At 38.3% G+C, this 17,392-nt stretch overlaps 2 protein-coding genes and 2 long non-coding RNA genes across 7 annotated transcripts; 1 reads left to right on the top strand and 3 right to left on the bottom strand.

The window, feature by feature from the left end:
* Nucleotides 1–650: 650 nt before the first annotated feature.
* On the bottom strand, nucleotides 651–9,577 carry LOC5500507 (1-acyl-sn-glycerol-3-phosphate acyltransferase delta). Its single transcript, XM_001621892.3, has 9 exons — nucleotides 9,331–9,577; nucleotides 7,807–8,024; nucleotides 5,878–6,047; nucleotides 4,155–4,316; nucleotides 3,356–3,509; nucleotides 2,925–3,027; nucleotides 2,610–2,688; nucleotides 1,570–1,768; nucleotides 651–1,092 (listed from the first exon to the last, which is right to left on the bottom strand). Exons 2-9 carry the CDS (start codon nucleotides 7,985–7,987, stop codon nucleotides 983–985), a joined length of 1,158 nt encoding a protein of 385 aa, XP_001621942.2. The 5' UTR covers nucleotides 7,988–8,024; nucleotides 9,331–9,577; the 3' UTR covers nucleotides 651–982.
* Nucleotides 9,578–10,251: 674 nt separating this feature from the next.
* On the bottom strand, nucleotides 10,252–17,254 carry LOC5500506. Of its 4 annotated transcripts, none has more exons than XM_048721401.1 (13): nucleotides 17,040–17,254; nucleotides 16,872–16,891; nucleotides 16,668–16,733; nucleotides 16,552–16,595; nucleotides 16,413–16,461; nucleotides 12,059–12,093; nucleotides 11,929–11,980; nucleotides 11,816–11,850; nucleotides 11,693–11,741; nucleotides 11,565–11,620; nucleotides 11,444–11,495; nucleotides 11,233–11,376; nucleotides 10,252–10,849 (listed from the first exon to the last, which is right to left on the bottom strand). In XM_048721401.1, the coding sequence occupies exons 1-13, from the start codon at nucleotides 17,092–17,094 to the stop codon at nucleotides 10,754–10,756; spliced, it is 753 nt and encodes a 250-aa protein (XP_048577358.1). In that variant the 5' UTR covers nucleotides 17,095–17,254; the 3' UTR covers nucleotides 10,252–10,753. The 4 variants fall into 4 exon arrangements, with proteins under 4 accessions (XP_048577358.1, XP_048577357.1, XP_048577356.1 ...); XM_048721400.1 differs by lacking the exon at nucleotides 16,413–16,461 and adding an exon at nucleotides 12,410–12,458; XM_048721399.1 differs by having other exon boundaries at nucleotides 11,816–11,980.
* LOC125559764 lies at nucleotides 11,757–16,289 on the top strand. The gene is made up of 3 exons (XR_007306427.1): nucleotides 11,757–11,868; nucleotides 13,872–13,976; nucleotides 15,711–16,289. It is a non-coding gene; the product is annotated as an uncharacterized LOC125559764 (long non-coding RNA).
* On the bottom strand, nucleotides 14,344–15,362 carry LOC116603911. Its single transcript, XR_007306433.1, has 2 exons — nucleotides 15,224–15,362; nucleotides 14,344–14,938 (listed from the first exon to the last, which is right to left on the bottom strand). It is a non-coding gene; the product is annotated as an uncharacterized LOC116603911 (long non-coding RNA).
* Nucleotides 17,255–17,392: the final 138 nt, after the last annotated feature.

Raw genomic sequence — 17,392 nt, 5'->3', positions numbered from 1 at the left:
CTACGCAGGCTATTTATTTGCAAGACTGAAGTCGGATGCTTTATTAATGATATTTGATTGAAAGTATAGAGCTTTCTCGCGAGCTCCCTGTGTGCCCGATCTCCGCTACGCCCTGGGTCCCGGAGGATGAAAGGCACTCTTCCTTTATAAAGTGTGTTGACGTCATAACGCGTTTGCTCAAGAAGCAATTGTTTACGAGCATTATTCGAACGGGCTTTCAAGATAGTGAGGCACCCAGACGGGGCCCCAGCAGGCAGGGGTGGATGGAGGGATCGTGTATAAGAAAATCCCCAGGGGGGGGGGCAGCTGTGCCCCCTCCCTCCTCAGTTTCTTCCTTTTTTTGTATGTCTCTGTATCGTTGCTTGTTTTATTCGTGAGGACTTCTTTTGTTTCCATTCAAAATTGATTTTTGAGGAAATCGCGAAATAATTATCTAAAAGTAAACATTTATCAGTCAGTACCATCGAAAAAAAAATCACAATAGTGCTCCCTAATAAGCCAATGAATTTCCTTGCTCGGTATTTTGCTAAGATGACAAAATGGCAGATGACAGAGATAAGTCCGTGAAGACTGACAGCAGTATGCATTAATTGATAAAAAAAAATCCCAAGTCAATTCATTTAACAAAAAAATAATGAAGAAAGATACACTTTTTATATATAAGCTAGTAATTATTAACTTCTATCATCTATTGCGGTTTGCGTTTAAAAAATGTATAATGGAGGTAAAATATGATAAATTTGCAACACACTGACAGGAATCTATACGTAAACCATCAAGGAATATCAATTGATCATCATTCACTTTTAATCCAGATGAACAGATGTATGTGTTACCCTTATTTCATATCATGGATTTAGTTTCTTTACTTCAAATCAAGAGAGACCAGCACGGAGGCATACTGTATGAAGCTGTTGATTCGACAGAAAGTTTAAAAGCAGTTAAAAATGCAATGTTCCTGATAGTTGAATACGGGCACACTTCACTGTTCCTTCTTGTACACGTGCAGGCTTGATCCAGTTGTCTTCAGACCAAAGCTACTCCCTTTCTGAGAGTCACTGAAGTGCAACAGAATCTTGAAAACAACAAAGCCTGACAAGATAGAAGAAACATTAGAAATGCATTAGCAGCGCAGTCCCTGGCGTCCTGTCCGGGTTCCCTGTGGTCGGCTGTGAGGGAGGGTTGGGAAGAGGCTTAGGAGGGATTCAGGTGACCTCACATCATCAACCACAGAAATAACAATAACAAAACCAACAGCAATAACAACAACAATAGCAACAACAACAATGATAATGACATGTGCAATTTACCAAAAGTGTTTTTGTTTGCCAATTCGGAAATGCTATCGTAATATTTCGATGACTTTAGTTAATAACACGTGAGCTTAATTTTCAGGAGCTTATTTTAACATTTTTTCTAAGAACTTGTGTTCCAATATAGGCTAAAAACAATAACAAAGATGTTGCTGACAAGGGTTCTTTAATCACTATAACAAGCTTGACTGTAAGCTTGACTGTAGTCAGTTATCTGACTGTTACCTATTGTAATACCTTTTTGATAGACACTTACAAATCGAGACGACGACAGCTGCTACAGAGAGTATAAAAACATCCCCCGAGAGAAGGACGTAGCAAATGTAGGAGAGAAGTGGGACTGATAGCAGGGTGTGCCACACCAAGAGTGGAACCAGGTTTGAGTATTGTCGAGGGTGAAACACCAAGGGCTCTTCATATCTACCGTTAGCAAGGTAGTAGCTCATCGCTTTATCCTTAGGAAAAAGAAATAAAAAAACGTAATTTATTTTTGTAATATTTAGAAATGAGCTGTTCTCAATTTTAGAGCAGAGGGAAGGCTTAATAGCTGCAAATATCTCCATTTCAAGCCCCTTTTTAAACCATTCATTTAGCTTTATTGTAAAACAAGTAAAAATTACTTGAATTGCAAACCTCGCTTTCACGTTTGAATTCCACAGGACCCCCATAACTGGAAAAAGGCCTATTTAACAATTAGACTATGAGTTCGAGTTTTCTATGAGTCAATAGATAGTCAACGAGGCGCGTAGCCTCGCCCCCATTTGACTCATACAAAACGAGAACGAGTAGTCTCGTTATTTTAGTATAAATCCACTCACATACTACCTTCGAATAACTGACGATTTTAATAATAATTTATGTTGTTTTTGTAAAAAAAAAAAGCTGGTTTTTTTTTGCTACTCTCTATCTATCGCTCAATAGATAGTGAGTACGGGAGCCAATCAAATTGCAGGAGTCATGAAAGAATGTGAGTAGATTTATACTAATATGGAATAGTCATCCGTAAGGAGAAAGTCAAAAGCTATTATGTTATTACATGTAAGGTCACCATTAGTGTTACAGGGACTACAGACAGCTTTAAAATAACAAGATGGTCTGTATAAATGCGGTGGAATAAGGGAGATCAATCAACACAATGTTGAAGTATGTTTTACGTAGTTTGTAGTGTCAACGACGGTCATTTTTTGGCACATATGTATAATATAGGAAAGTGGCCTGGTGATTCTAAACTCTTATTGTGCTTGAATCTTGCAGTTTCATCTCTAGTTTTCACACCTTCCTATAGTAATAAAATACCTTTTCCTGGAATAACTTCTGGCACCATTTAGAGGTCACTTCTATTGTTTCCATGGGGATATCTTTTACTGGTATTCTCCTAAAGTACAAATATTGATTAGGTTTTTAATCATAATACATTAGGAGTAAATTTTATAATTTAATTTTTACAAATATGAACAGTCATACTTTAAAATGCCATAGCTGTCAACCCAACTTGGACAGAAATCTTGTGATTTCTCAGGTGAAATACAGTAAAATACCTATTTTGACACCCACCTAATTTGGGTGAGTTGACAGCTATGAAATCGCAAAAAGTCAATTCAAAGATCTTACCTTATCAACAAATGTATTTCATACTTGACTCCCAACAATAATCCTTTCATTGTTGGATATTTTCCTTCTACAAATGCCACTTCCATATCATATACTGCAGAAACTGAAAAGAGCATGCTATACTGTAACATCTCTCCATTTTTACCAGGCTTCTCCGGAAATAAAGCTTTAAAAAATTAATTTTCCTTTTCTTTTTCAAAATATGGTAAAGCTCAATTTTAAAGGAAAAGGAGAACATTTCCTGAAGCTTGACAAGATTTGATTAGCAAAAATCAACAATTTTATATATTTTCAAGATTGACAGAAAAAAAAAGGAAATTTCTCAAGTTTTTCTGATTTTTCAGTTATTCATCCCAAAAGTGAAAAGTAGAAATTATGAAATTGGTCACGGATTTATAAGGCTTATTAGAGCTTTTACTGTTGGTATGTACCCTTATCCTTCAAGTGTTGAACTGTTATGGAAAATCCCCGAGGCCTTGGAAGGAGGTGGTGTTGTAATTCAGGGATGTTTTTGGATCGAGCATACTCTATGCTGGCTTGGAGCTTCTCTTGTGTCAGCCTAGTGCCTTCAGCAAATATTGCAATCTGAAAAATAGCATAAAAGTTTTTATTCACAAAACATGTTTTACCATGGTAAAAAAGAACAACTTGTCTTGGGAGAATACGTAGTACAGTACATTATGGTAAAATATGTTAGATTCGCCGGAAATTCATTCATATTTATATTTAGCCAGAAACGAAAGATTTCCTCACCAACTTATCGATCAACAATTAAAAACCAGGGTTCAAAATAGCGGCCAGCTGCCGGCGATAGTTAGCTGTTTTCTGATCTTTGCCGGCTCTTTTTGCTGTATTCTCCTCTGATATTTTGAGTATGCAGGCTTTTTTTCCACCAAAATCCACAAAGCCGGCAAAATCTTTCAGATATACAATTATTTTTATCCCTGTTTTTAAAACCTCAGGGCAATGGCTAGATACTTTTGTTTGGTGCATGGTAGGCAATAGGGGAGGGGGAGGTTAGACACCACCTTTTGTACAGTCTTGCTCTACTAGGGAGGGGAGGGTGACATTCCCTTATTTTTCCTTGCTCGTCTTCTTGCAAGATTCTACCCTGAGTTGATAAGTACACCCCTGGTTTTATCTATCCCAGTTATTACTCATATAATTATTACTTTTTAATTTTTAATACCTACACAGTAAGTAAAATCATCATAATTCATTAAAACTCACCCAGAAGGGGTAGGGAAAATCCTGGAGAGTATCAAGACTGTTCTGTAGAACTCTCTGATCCTTCTGCCAGTTACGGCTAACAAAGGCGTACTCGCTACTCAGCCACGAGAAGCCCATGATTGGCAGATATTTTAAGTAACCCTTCATGTAGCACTTAGTTGTCTGTGGAGCAAAGCAAATTAAAAAAGAATCAAGGTTTTGCTGTTGAATGAGCTGCAAGAAAATAAAATTATCTTTAAGCAGTCCCCAGGTAAACTCAAATACTCTTGGATAAGCTAGAAATTGAAGAAAAACTTATGGATATTTAAAACAGGCACAGCAGAGGGGGAGGGTTGGGGGGGGGGGGGGTTGCACACAACCCCACCCCTTTTTACAACAGGAGAAATGCAAATGATTCATTCTCCTTCGTTTTTCAATATTGATATATTTTACAATTGTCAGCCCCCAACCCTTTCAACATGCTACGCGGTCCTTGTAAAAGATGCTTTTTTAAAAAGTTAGTGAAAAATGCAAAAAGTAGCCTTGCTTCATAACGTTTTAGTCAATTATATAAAATAATTGTGACAGTATAGGCACTTTGATTAGTGGGATTGGTCACTTTCATTACATGATGAAGGTCATGTGATGACGCAGCAAAAAATATTGTAAGGAGAATTTGTGCATCATCAGTCAACAACCCTGTGAATTCCCACGAACTTTTACCTTGTAACACTACAAAATATTTTTCTTCCGGAGAAAAATGTGTCCCAGTTAGATAGGAAAATTGCAAAATAAGTCAAAATAGATGAAAAACCAAAACATAAAGTAAATATTGCTTGGAATTGAAGCCAGTTTTTCAAACTGTTTTCTGTGCGCGAGCTGACGTGCACTGGAAAGACGCCATTAGTAGGCGCTGTTGTGAAGTTTTTTTGTCTTTTGCTTAGGATTAAAAATAATTTTATAAAAGAAATGAAACATTTTTTTGGAAGTTTTGAGAACCTTAGTGTTTGTTTGGAGAATTCTCGACCTGCAGTATCATGCTCCACTGATTTGCTCTCAAATTCTCCCTAACAAAAACACTTCTGTTTTCAAAACTCAATGAAGGAATGCAAATTATATTTTATTTCTTAAATAATGTCTTCAAACCATTAAATTAAGTTTGCACTGAACTGCAGAAAGTGTGAAGCAACACACTTACAAATAAACAAAAAATGTCACCAAATTTAATGCTAACAGCATCAAGAGTGGCACACATGCTTGCAAATTGTTGAAAAACAGCATTGATGTACATGATGGCAAATCTAAGTGGCATTTTCCCCCATTTTCACCTTCTACGCCTGTGGTTACAGAAGCCAAAGTAGGTTCAGAATATTTGTGACATGTACGCCATTCTTGATGCTGTCGCCATTGATTTCCAATTCTATACAGTAGTTAACAAGAACTCTTGCAACTGACTTTGTATAAGGTGGCATGGTAATGTTGTTTTATTGAGTAGAACACAATAATTTACCATACCCTAAAGTGTTTTAGGACAGAATTCCTGTCCTGTTATCCTTGGTATCTGCTTGTACCTTCACTCAAAATGTGCCCATAAATTTGGGTAACCTGTGGTAAAGTTTGTCCCATAACTTTGGGTATCCTGTTGTACTGTACCTTCTCCATGAGTTTGTCTTATAACCTTGAGCAGCCTTTAATAGCTCACCCTTGAGTGCCCCCATAACCTTGGAAAACATGTGGTACTCACCCCGAGAGTATGAACTCTATCTGCCATTACCCATCCTATAAGCCAGTCTACATCACTGCGGTGATTAGCCACACAAATTGCACTCTCCTTTCCAAAATATCTGAAGTCTTCTTCATTGCCATACAGTCTTAAATCAGTTTCTGACCACCAATCAACTAGAAATGTCAACTCTACAAAAAAAAAAGGTATATACAGTAAATGGTAGAAAATTCGAGAAGGTCTTGGACCAAGAAGTTTTTTTGACCCCAAAAATAATACTTATTTACCAATATATATACAAAATAACTACAAAAATACCCGCTGATGGTTTAAATTGTGGATTTAACCCTTGGACCCCAAGACCAAAGAATTTTCCAACATTTACTGTATAGTTATGAGATCAATTCTATTTTTTTACACCATTTTAAGTACAATACATGCTGTTAACCCTTTCATTCCTGGGTACTTTTGAGCAAAATTGTACAACACTACCAGTTAAATTAAGCAGTTAAATTACCGTTGACCAAAGACAGAATGCCTTGAAGTTTCCAACAATGCACTGAGGTGTCTTTTCAATCTACCGACAGTATTGCTAAGGCCTGTTGCTTACAACAGTTTTGCTTGTATTGCTTTAAATTTACAGCTTTTTCACATTTGGAAAGTGCCTTAGGACATCATAAAGTCTATTGGGGCATAATAAACACTGTGCTTATGGATGTTTGCACGCTGAGGATGATTCAATGGGATAATTACTTGTTTGGGTTTCACCAAGTGAAATAGGAATTTTCTAGTGAATGGCCTCATACTCTCCAATGTGGAACATGTTTGCTACCCAACCTTATTCAAAAATTGTTTTCTTCAGGCTTATTCTGGGTTCCTTGAACCTTGAAATGTTTTGTTTAGCTTTGGGACAAAGAGAATTATAACAAAACTGATATTATTATGTTATGCCTCTCTGTGAAGGTGTTTCCAAGAATCCCATGATGCAGTTCAGGCATGCAATATAGCCTTAACATGGAGCCTCACTTCTAATGGAGGTTTTAGCATTGATTATTGTGGCTGATGGCTATAAAATGGGACCTGGCAGAGTGTAAAAAAGGTATCTCTTTGTGACTTGAACTGGGTTTGCTGGTCTCTATTTGTAGTTCGGAATTTCGTTTTTATTTTTTGGTATGAAATGTTTCATACCAAAAATACTATTTTCAGACACATGCCATAAAAATAACAAGAAATATAAGGAAATCCACAGAAGAACAATGAATCCGGCCCCCTTTCTTGAAGCCCTTGCTTTAGCCCCCCTTTCTTGAAGCCATTGCATCAGCTCCCTCCTTTCTTGGTGCCCTTACTTCAGGCCCCCCTTTCTTGAAGCCCTTGCTTGCCCCCCACTTTCTTGGGACTCCTGTATCATCGAAGGTTGGACAGTCTGACTTGTTAGCAGTGTGTTGCCAATGAAAGTATTTATTGATACCAAAGAAAATAGATTTAAAGTTCTCCGCAACAAAACAGAAATATGTAGAATTGTCTTGGCATGGAATTTTAAGAGTGTTGCGACATTTCTTGTTACTTGGCGATTAGGTTGTTAGGCGCACTCGCGATCATCCAGGAACATCACACTTTTAGGTTGAAAAATCAATCGACAGGAAAATAATTTACGAGATTTAGAGATTTATTAATGATAATGCCATGCCTAAATTCATTTCATTTTACAAATGTTTTCCTAGCAACGGCCCTCAATGTCCCAACACCCTTAAGGCTGAAATCAACTCATATTCACACCTTTCAACATATACAACATATGTTGTATATGATGAAAGGTATGTATATATGTTCATATGTTCAACATATGTTTCTACTTTTTAGTAAAAAGATGTTTGACCACTGCTTCCTCAATCTGTTTAAAGTTCTAAAACAACCAGCCTTAAAATACTGTTTGTACAGTATGGTACTTACGGGACCAGTGAAGATACACAACATGCATATTAATCCATCTGTAAAGTGTCTTGTTAAAGGTCCATAATGGTAGAATAGCAACCTGTATGATATTTATTATCATGCCAGTGATTAGAAACACCATGACAAACCACAAGGGGATAAACGGCAACTTCTTGAGTGCTGACAGTAGCCCAGCCATTGTCTACACCAGGCTTACTTTAGCTCGTCTGCCTAATCTACAGAAATAAAGAATACAAATTATTGATCAGTAAGAAATAAAACACGGTGAACTTCATTAAATAGTCAAGTAAGCATCTTTAATTGTTCAATAACAAAAAAGGGTAAATAAAAGGAGACTAAAAAGCCTTAGTCATCCTTATATTTTCTGGAAAGGGGTGGGAGTTTATTGGAAGGGAGTGCTTATTTCATATTTAACACTTTGGGAGGGGGAGCGCGTATTTAAAGTGGGCCACTTATTGGAAGCTGGGTGCTAAAAGAAGCTACTGGGTGGACACAAAGCATACACTACACCATAGCACTGAAATCGTTGTTGCGCAACCTTGGCAAATTAAAAATCCTGGTCTCGTTTGGGTTCATCTGCAGTAGAACCTGCTTAACTCAATTTCCTCTGGAAATCTATTTCACTTTGATTTTCCATTTATCAGTGTAATGGCGGACTCAACTTGAACTCTTAGCTAACTCATACCTAATTTTTGCTTCCCGTCAGAGTTTGAATCAGCAGGGAACTCTTATTGTACTGTGTGTCAGAAATTTATTATAGCTTTTTTTATGTTTTCAACAAGTTTATGCTATCCGTTAATTACAAAATTTTGTCTATGTGCATGATGTGCATAGACCTGCCCCAAAGTTTGATTGACTATGCAGCATTACTGATAGGAGACAACGATTTCAGTTGTAAATGATGGACCTGGGAAGCCTCTGTCCAGGTGATATTGGCATTGTAGCATTATTGAAGCCATGTGGGACTGCATTAGCCCACACAGGCTTGTTGTCCATTCATGCATCAAACGCCTGTCACACTTGAACTAGTAACAAACAGGTTCACCATGTGTTGAGGCTGTTAGCACGTCAGCCCAACTTCGGTCCAACACTCAAGGCCAGCAATCCTGGCCTAGGAATGCTTGTGCTTTTTCTGGGTTTACAGTAAAATATAAATGCCCAAAGTATGTCAAAAATTTGCACCATCCTACTTTGATAAAAGTTCAAGGTTACTGTAAACTATGATAGTGGTAAAGTGCAATATTGAATCCATTGTCTTGACTCAATGGGGAAGCAGCTCTTAAACACGAATCAAATGTGGCTAATTGAGTCGCTGATCAACTAACGATTGTTTTTTATTTCGGTCAGCCCATTATAGGTTCCCAGGTTTCACCATAAAATGTCGTCACAAAAAAATTTAAAATAATATCGGTGAATATTCCCTGAATGTATACACACAAAGTATGCAATCAAAAAGCACTTGTCGTCGCTAGTTATAACAACACAATATTCTGTATCAGCATGAACAGCTATCGACCTTACCACAAAGAGTTGATGGGCTTTAATAGCTGGGATAGTTTTACGCTTGCAGACCTCAAAGTGCAAACCACTAGCATGTAAATAAACAAGGCTTTATCAGAGGTGTTTGAAGGACTGTTTTTCTTGTACTGGCGAGTTGAGGGATGTTCTTAGCTCAGCTGGGCATTCGTATAAGGTGGATTTTACACGACTGGTAATCTGCTGTTCTTTATCTGTTCACCTCACGATCATACGATCCCCATGGTGGCAACCGCTGATTTGATTTGTTTAGATTTTTTAAAGCGTGGGAGGAGAGGGTAGTATACAAAATTAATGGTAAAACCACTATCACGAAAAAAAATCAATATATCAAATATCGGTGTCACAACAAAAGAGTATGATTATCTCAACACTTCCCGCTAGGGCTACAAACAGCGACGTCCCAACAAGAACTACGCGTGCGCTCCGATCATCACAGGTAGCCCAGGCAATGATTGCTTGTCGTAGCTCGGAATTCGGCTGTTCTGAGATCGGTCGAGTAAAGCGTTTTTTGTGTGAAATGTTGTCAATAAAATTGCCTTAGAACTTAGAACATGCCTTGTTGCTGTCAAATTCACGTGTAATAAACGATTTTTTTTTTTTTGGGGGGGGGGGGGGGGGGGGTTCTTAACGGAATTTATGACTTCTCTCTCCCTACTTTCTTTAGTACAGATCTCAGAACAGCCGAATTCCGAGCTACGACAAGCAACCATTGCCTGGGCTACCTGTGGAATAACTGTTATAAAGTCCACAACCGTTGAAGTACGGCACTCGTAAAACGTGAAAAAAGGAAAATGTCTTTCTGAATTTGCCGTCGTTCTAGATTTTGAGGGTATAACTTTGGTCAAGTTATATTTATATACAATTAGAAATATTTACATGCTCGAAACAACACGAGGCACAGCCTTCAGTCGCTTTGGTGTTTTATTTTTTCTACATATATTTGGGGATACAACTTTCGTCAAGTTATTTTTACATACTTAGAAATATTTACATGAAATGACACGAGGCACAGCCTTTAGTTGCTTTGGTGTTCTATTTTGCGGTTGAGCGAGAGCATCTAGCGCATATTTTTGCTCCTGCTAATACCCTGTATGTTGGGGCCCACATGTAAACACATGGTTACGCGGAATATGCCTTCCCGCCCCCTACCCCTCACCGGGGTACTAGCAGGATGTCTCTCTTGTGCTAGATGCCCTCAGTAGGAATGGCCTGACTTAACCTTCGCCTTAGGGATTCAGCGACTATTTACAGTTCATTTATGAATTTCTGTATCAAATCTAAAAAATATAGAATTTGCAGTATAAAACATTACAGATAACAGCTGTTCAAATTTATAAATCAGATAATAAGCTAGCACCCTGAAGAACAGTACATCCTATGGAGGCTACTATATTTCCAGTAGGGTTTAGAATGCCTCTGTTCCATGGATGAGGCGGTTGTGCAGGTTACGTACCTGGCCACAGAAACTCTGCCAGGCACGCACTGCACGGTTTTGGTGCCTCTGTAATAGTACACAGACAAAGCAAAAATATTATACTTTGTTATAAGCAATATTAAACACTGTAATAATGATAATATTAATAACAACAACAACATTAACAATGATAATAATAATAATAATAATAATAATAATAATAATAATAATAATAATAATAATAATAATAAAAATAATAATAATAACAACATTAACATTGATAATAATAACAACAACAACAACAATAATAATAAAATTAACAATAATGATAATTTTGCCTGGACATTTAGACAAAAAGATATTTAAAAAGGTTTTGTTTTCTTTGGGACGGGATAGAATAAGAATAGGAATATTGGTACATAATGTCCTAGCTCCAAACCCCTTTTAAGTTAAGCATTCAATATAATCACCTTTGGCACTGCATCCGTTTGTGTCTCAACTGACACCACTGTCACTTCACTAGTGGCCTGGACATCAGCCTCGGCGCATTCAGTAGTGCATTCGCTCCATATGCTTTTTGCAGATGGAGAGCAAGTCTGGCTCTCGGCGGTGCACTAAAATAACAGACAGTTGTCATAAATTTGCCGCACTTGATCTAAAAAAAAGAGCAAAAAGACTTACGTGTGGACGAGTCTTTGTCTGCCCAATTTGCCTCTTAAGCTCCGCGAGTAGGCTGCAAATAGAACAAGAAAAATTAAATTTCCAAATGACATAACTACGGAAACACTAAACAGGAACTTACGCATCTTTTGCGGCATTGCTCTTCGTTTGCTCTGCAATTTGTGAAACAAATGCCTCCTGCCAAACAAACAGATGTATATTTAGTATCAGTTCTTATATGGATATGAAATGTGTCAAATATTTTGATACCCTTTCTTCCTGCAGCTTGCCACAGGATGACCCGAGGTCTTTCTCCTTTCTAAAAATGGAAAAAATGTAATCAAGCCGTGGTCACAATGGGATGACACATTCATAACAAGATTATTCCTCTACCTTTCGGCAAGTGCTGGGGCTGATGTAGCCAAGACCTGAAACACGAGAAGGTTGTGAGTAAGGCATCTTAAACTGTCTGTCTGCCCTACTGTCTGTCCGTCTGTTGGCCCTACCTTTTCTAACACGGCATTCAGTAGATGCTGTATGAATACTTTCTGCAACTTCCTGAAGGAAAATACAAAAGTATCGATAGTTGGGAAATGTTACTTTCTACCAGGGGAGAACTCTAAAAAAAACACTTACAGCTCTTGCAGCTTGGCCTTCTTCCTGCCTTCATCCTATAAGCATGAATAGAATCATAAAGAAATAAGTTCTACCTATGTTGAAATAATACAGTTCTTGTAAGGTGGAACTATATTATTGCTTCGCTTTATTTGCGCATCTTGCGTTGATAAACAAATCAAAACAAATAATAAAAGAACAACACTAGAATAGATAAGAAAGTTATAATAAAATTGCTTGACTACTCCCACTTTTCCGTCCTGTTTTATTTTTCGCCGTGTTGTTTAATATCGCGGAAAAAAAATTGAGAAGAATGATGGTTGGGTGGGATGATTGTGCACTGTGCGCATTTAATCTAATTATTTTATTTACCTGCTTTTTGAGAAGGAGTTCTGCATTTCTTTGCTCTTCCGTTAGGACCCTTTAAAAATACAAATGTATTGGCGCAATCTTGATACAAAAACACAATAAACAGATTAAGATTAAGAAATGAGTACGATTGGATACTCACCGATTTTCGTCCTGTAGACCTTATCTGAGGACATCACTCTCGATCTAGAAATATTCAGAAGCTCTCGTAAAAATTGTTTATAAACCAGTCCCCTTTTCAGTGCATCGAATACCTACCACAAGTTTTCTGAGCTCTTTGTTCAAGCTTCGAATAGCACGGTGGGCATAATCCAGAGCCGATTCCTGCGCAAAAGACAGCTAATTGTCATTACTTCATAACAACTTTATATCTACTCAGTTACTATTAGGTTATAGCTCTCGTATGAACCAGCTGAAAAAAGACAATTTGCTACATTCAGAAAACAATTTAAAGTACTTACCAACTGCCGGATCTTTGAGGCTGTTGAAGGAAATTATAAAATCTAATAAGTTAACATACAAAATGTTTGAATGTCTTGTCGGCAATCATGGACTAATCCATCCGCGGCTGAAAAGGGCCCGCGAGACACACGCACGAATCCCACAAGCGCAACTCGCCTCAGACTCACCTTTCGGACATCCGGTGAACTTGGATCCACTTGTCCTCCGGTTGTTTTGCGACATTTTTCGACAGTCTTTTCCCTATAAGGTTTAGGCTTGGAATGTAGAATCGACGTACACGACGAAAAAACTATAGCAACCATTGTTTAGATCACGCTTCGAAAAATGCGCGCGCTTTGAAAGACTTCGGAAAAGTCGCGCGCTTTGGAAGACGCAGAGCTGCTACACAGGCGAGTAATGAAAAACATCATCTACTCAGTTCTTTTACGCCAAACTGTAAGAACAGACTGAAAACAGACACCTCCCCCTCCCTCTCCCCCCTCACCCTTTATTTCAAGTCCTACACCACCAGTCAAGTTCTTACGGTATACCTTGAAGTTTCCAACAATGCACTGCGGTGTCTTTTCTGTCTAGCGATGGCGCTGTGATAGAGACCATTGCTGACAACAGTTTTGCTTGTAATTTGCTTACAAATTACATCTTTATCACATCTGGAGAGTGCCTTATGACATCATGAAGTCTATTTGGGCATAATTAATGCTGTGCTTATGGATGTTTGCAGGCTGAGGATAATTCCATGTGATAATTCCTTGATCGAGCTTCACAGAGAGAGAAAGGAATTTTCTACTAGTGAATGGCCTCATACTCTCCAATGTGGATCATTTTTGCCTCCTAAGCTTATTCAACAATTGTTTTCAGGCCTATCCTGGATTGCTTGGACCTGGAAACGTTTTGTTTGGCTTTGGTTCCAAAAGACTTGTAAAAAAAACTGTTCTGAAAACGGGAGATGAGTTTTCCCGCCTCTCTGTGAATGTGTTTATAAGTCTCCCATGATGCAGTGCAGGCATGCATCATGGCGGATGGAAGCGTCGTTGGCTGACTTGGAGATATCAGCGTTAATAATTGTGGTTGATGGCTCTTAAATGGGAGCTTATGGAGCACAGTCAAGGTATGTATTTATGACTTGAGCAGAGTTTTGTTGTCTTTATTCGTAGTTGGGTATTTTGTGTCTTTTTTGGTGAGAAGTTTTTCCGAGTTTAGCACATGTCTACGAATTGGTCAGAAATCAAGGTTGGCATTAACGAATTCAATTCTATTACATGAATTAGATGCGCTTTTGAATCGGCCGGCATCGAAATATTGTGAGATTAGAGGGTTGCAACACAGACACAATAAGAAAATTACCACAGCTACGCCCCTAAAGGTCATTTCCTTCTAATTTGTTTTCAATATTTGGGGAGCCTACAACTTTGTTTAAGTTGTATTCTCACTTACTGATTTTTATTTACATATCTGAAACAACACGAGGCACAGCCTTCAGTCGCTTTGGTGTTTTATTTTTTCTACATATATTTGGGGATACAACTTTCGTCAAGTTATTTTTACATACTTAGAAATATTTACATGAAATGACACGAGGCACAGCCTTTAGTTGCTTTGGTGTTCTATTTTGCGGTTGAGCGAGAGCATCTAGCGCATATTTTTGCTCCTGCTAATACCCTGTATGTTGGGGCCCACATGTAAACACATGGTTACGCGGAATATGCCTTCCCGCCCCCTACCCTCACCGGGGTACTAGCAGGATGTCTCTTGTGTGCTAGATGCCCTCAGTAGGAATGGCCTGACTTAACCTTCGCTTTAGGGATTCAGCGACTATACAGTTCATTTATGAATTTCTGTATCAAATCTAAAAAATATAGAATTTGCAGTATAAAACATTACAGATAACAGCTGTTCAAATTTATAAATCAGATAATAAGCTAGCACCCTGAAGAACAGTACATCCTATGGAGGCTACTATATTTCCAGTAGGGTTTAGAATGCCTCCGTTCCATGGATGAGGCGGTTGTGCAGGTTGCGTACCTGGCCACAGAAACTCTGCCAGGCACGCACTGCACGGTTTTGGTGCCTCTGTAATAGTACACAGACAAAGCAAAAGTATTATACTTTGTTATAAGCAATATTAAACACTGTAATAATAATAATAATAATAACAACAACAACATTAACAATGATAATAATAACAACAACAATAATAATAAAATTAACAATAATGATTATTTTGCCTGGACATTTAGACAAAAAGATATAAAAAGGTTTTGTTTTCTTTGGGACGGGATAGAATAAGAATAGGAATATTGGTACATAATGTCCTAGCTCCAAACCCCTTTTAAGTTAAGCATTCAATATAATCACCTTTGGCACTGCATCCGTTTGTGTCTCAACTGACACCACTGTCACTTCACTAGTGGCCTGGACATCAGCCTCGGCGCATTCAGTAGTGCATTCACTCCCTATGCTTTTTGTAGATGGATAGCAAGTCTGGCTCTCGGCGGTGCACTAAAATAACAGACAATTGTCATAAATTTGCCGCACTTGATCTAAAGCACCCTAGCTTCTTATTAGCAAAAAGACTTACGTGTGGACGAGTCTTTGTCTGCCCAATTTGCCTCTTAAGCTCCGCGAGTAGGCTGCAAATAGAACAAGAAAAATTAAATTTCCAAATGACATAACTACGGAAACACTAAACAGGAACTTACGCATCTTTTGCGGCATTGCTCTTCGTTTGCTCTGCAATTTGTGAAACAAATGCCCCCTGCCAAACAAACAGATGTATGTTTAGTATCAGTTCTTACATGGATATGAAATGTGTCAAATATTTTTATACCCTTTCTTCCTGCAGCTTGCCACATACTGACCCGAGGTCTTTCTCCTTTCTAAAAAAAAAAAAATGTAATCAAGACGTGGTCACAATGGGATGGCACATTCATAACAAGATTATTCCTCTACCTTTCGGCAAGTGCTGGGGCTGATGTAGCCAAGACCTGAAACACGAGAAGGTTGTGAGTAAGGCATCTTAAACTGTCTGTCTGCCCTACTGTCTGTCCGTCTGTTGGCCCTACCTTTTCTAACACGGCATTCAGTAGATGCTGTATGAATACTTTCTGCAACTTCCTGAAGGAAAATACAAACGTATCGATAGTTGGGGAATGTTACTTTCCACCGGGGAGAACTCTAACAAAAAACACTTACAGCTCTTGCAGCCTGGCCTTCTTCCTTCCTTCATCCTATAAGCATGAATAGAATCATAAAGAAATAAGTTCTACCTATGTTGAAATAATACAGTTTTTGTAAGGTGGAACTATATTATTGCTTCGCTTTATTTGCGCATCTTGCGTTGATAAACAAATCAAAACAAATAATAAAAGAACAACACTAGAATAGATAAGAAAGTTATAATAAAATTGCTTGACTACTCCCACTTTTCCGTCCTGTTTTATTTTTCGCCGTGTTGTTTAATATCGCGCAAAAAAAAATTGAGAAGAATGATGGTTGGGTGGGATGATTGTGCACTGTGCTCATTTAATCTAATTATTTTATTTACCTGCTTTTTGAGAAGGAGTTCTGCATTTCTTTGCTCTTCCGTTAGGGCCCTTTAAAAATACAAATGTATTGGCGTAATCTTGATACAAAAACACAATAAACAGATTAAAATTAAAAAATGAGTACGATTGGATACTCACCGATTTTCGTCCTGTAGACCTGATCTGAGGACATCATTCTCGATCTAGAAATATTCAGAAGCTCTCGTAAGAATTGTTTATAAACCAGTCCCCTTTTCAGCGCATCAAATACCTACCCCAAGTTTTCTGAGATCTTTGTTCAAGCTTCGAATAGCACGGTGGGCATAATCCAGAGCCGATTCCTGCGCAAAAGACAGCTCATTGTCATTACTTCATAACAACTTTATATCTACTCAGTTACTATTAGGTTATAGCTCTCGTATGAACCAGCTGAAAAAAAGACAATTTGCTACATTCAGAAAACAATTTAAAGTACTTACCAACTGCCGGATCTTTGAGTCTGTTGAAGGAAATTATAAAATCTAATAAGTTAACATACAAAATGTTTGAATGTCTTGTCGGCAATCATGGGCTAATCCATCCGCGGCTGAAAAGGGCCCGCGGGACACACGCACGAATCCCACAAGCGCAACTCGCCTCAGACTCACCTTTCGGGCATCCGGTGAACTTGGATCCACTTGACCTCCGGTTGTTTTGCGACATTTTTCGACAGTCTTTTCCCTATAAGGATTAGGCTTGGAATTTAGAATCGACGTACACGACGAAAAAACTATAGCAACCATTGTTTAGATCACGCTTCGAAAAATGCGCGCGCTTTGAAAGACTTCGGAAAAGTCGCGCGCTTTGGAAGACGCAGAGCTGCTACACAGGCGAGTAACGAAAAACATCATCTACTCAGTTCTTTTACGCCAAACTGTAAGAACAGACTGAAAACAGACACCTCCCCCTCCCCCTCCCCCTTTATTTCAAGTCCTACACCACCAGTCAAGTTCTTACGGTA

The sequence above is a fragment of the Nematostella vectensis genome, chromosome 14 (genome assembly GCF_932526225.1).
Source record: "Nematostella vectensis chromosome 14, jaNemVect1.1, whole genome shotgun sequence".
In the NCBI taxonomy this organism is placed as follows: Eukaryota; Metazoa; Cnidaria; class Anthozoa; order Actiniaria; family Edwardsiidae; genus Nematostella; species Nematostella vectensis.
The sequence above is the reverse complement of the archived record's forward strand: the minus strand, read 5'-3'. Positions and strand labels throughout refer to the sequence as shown.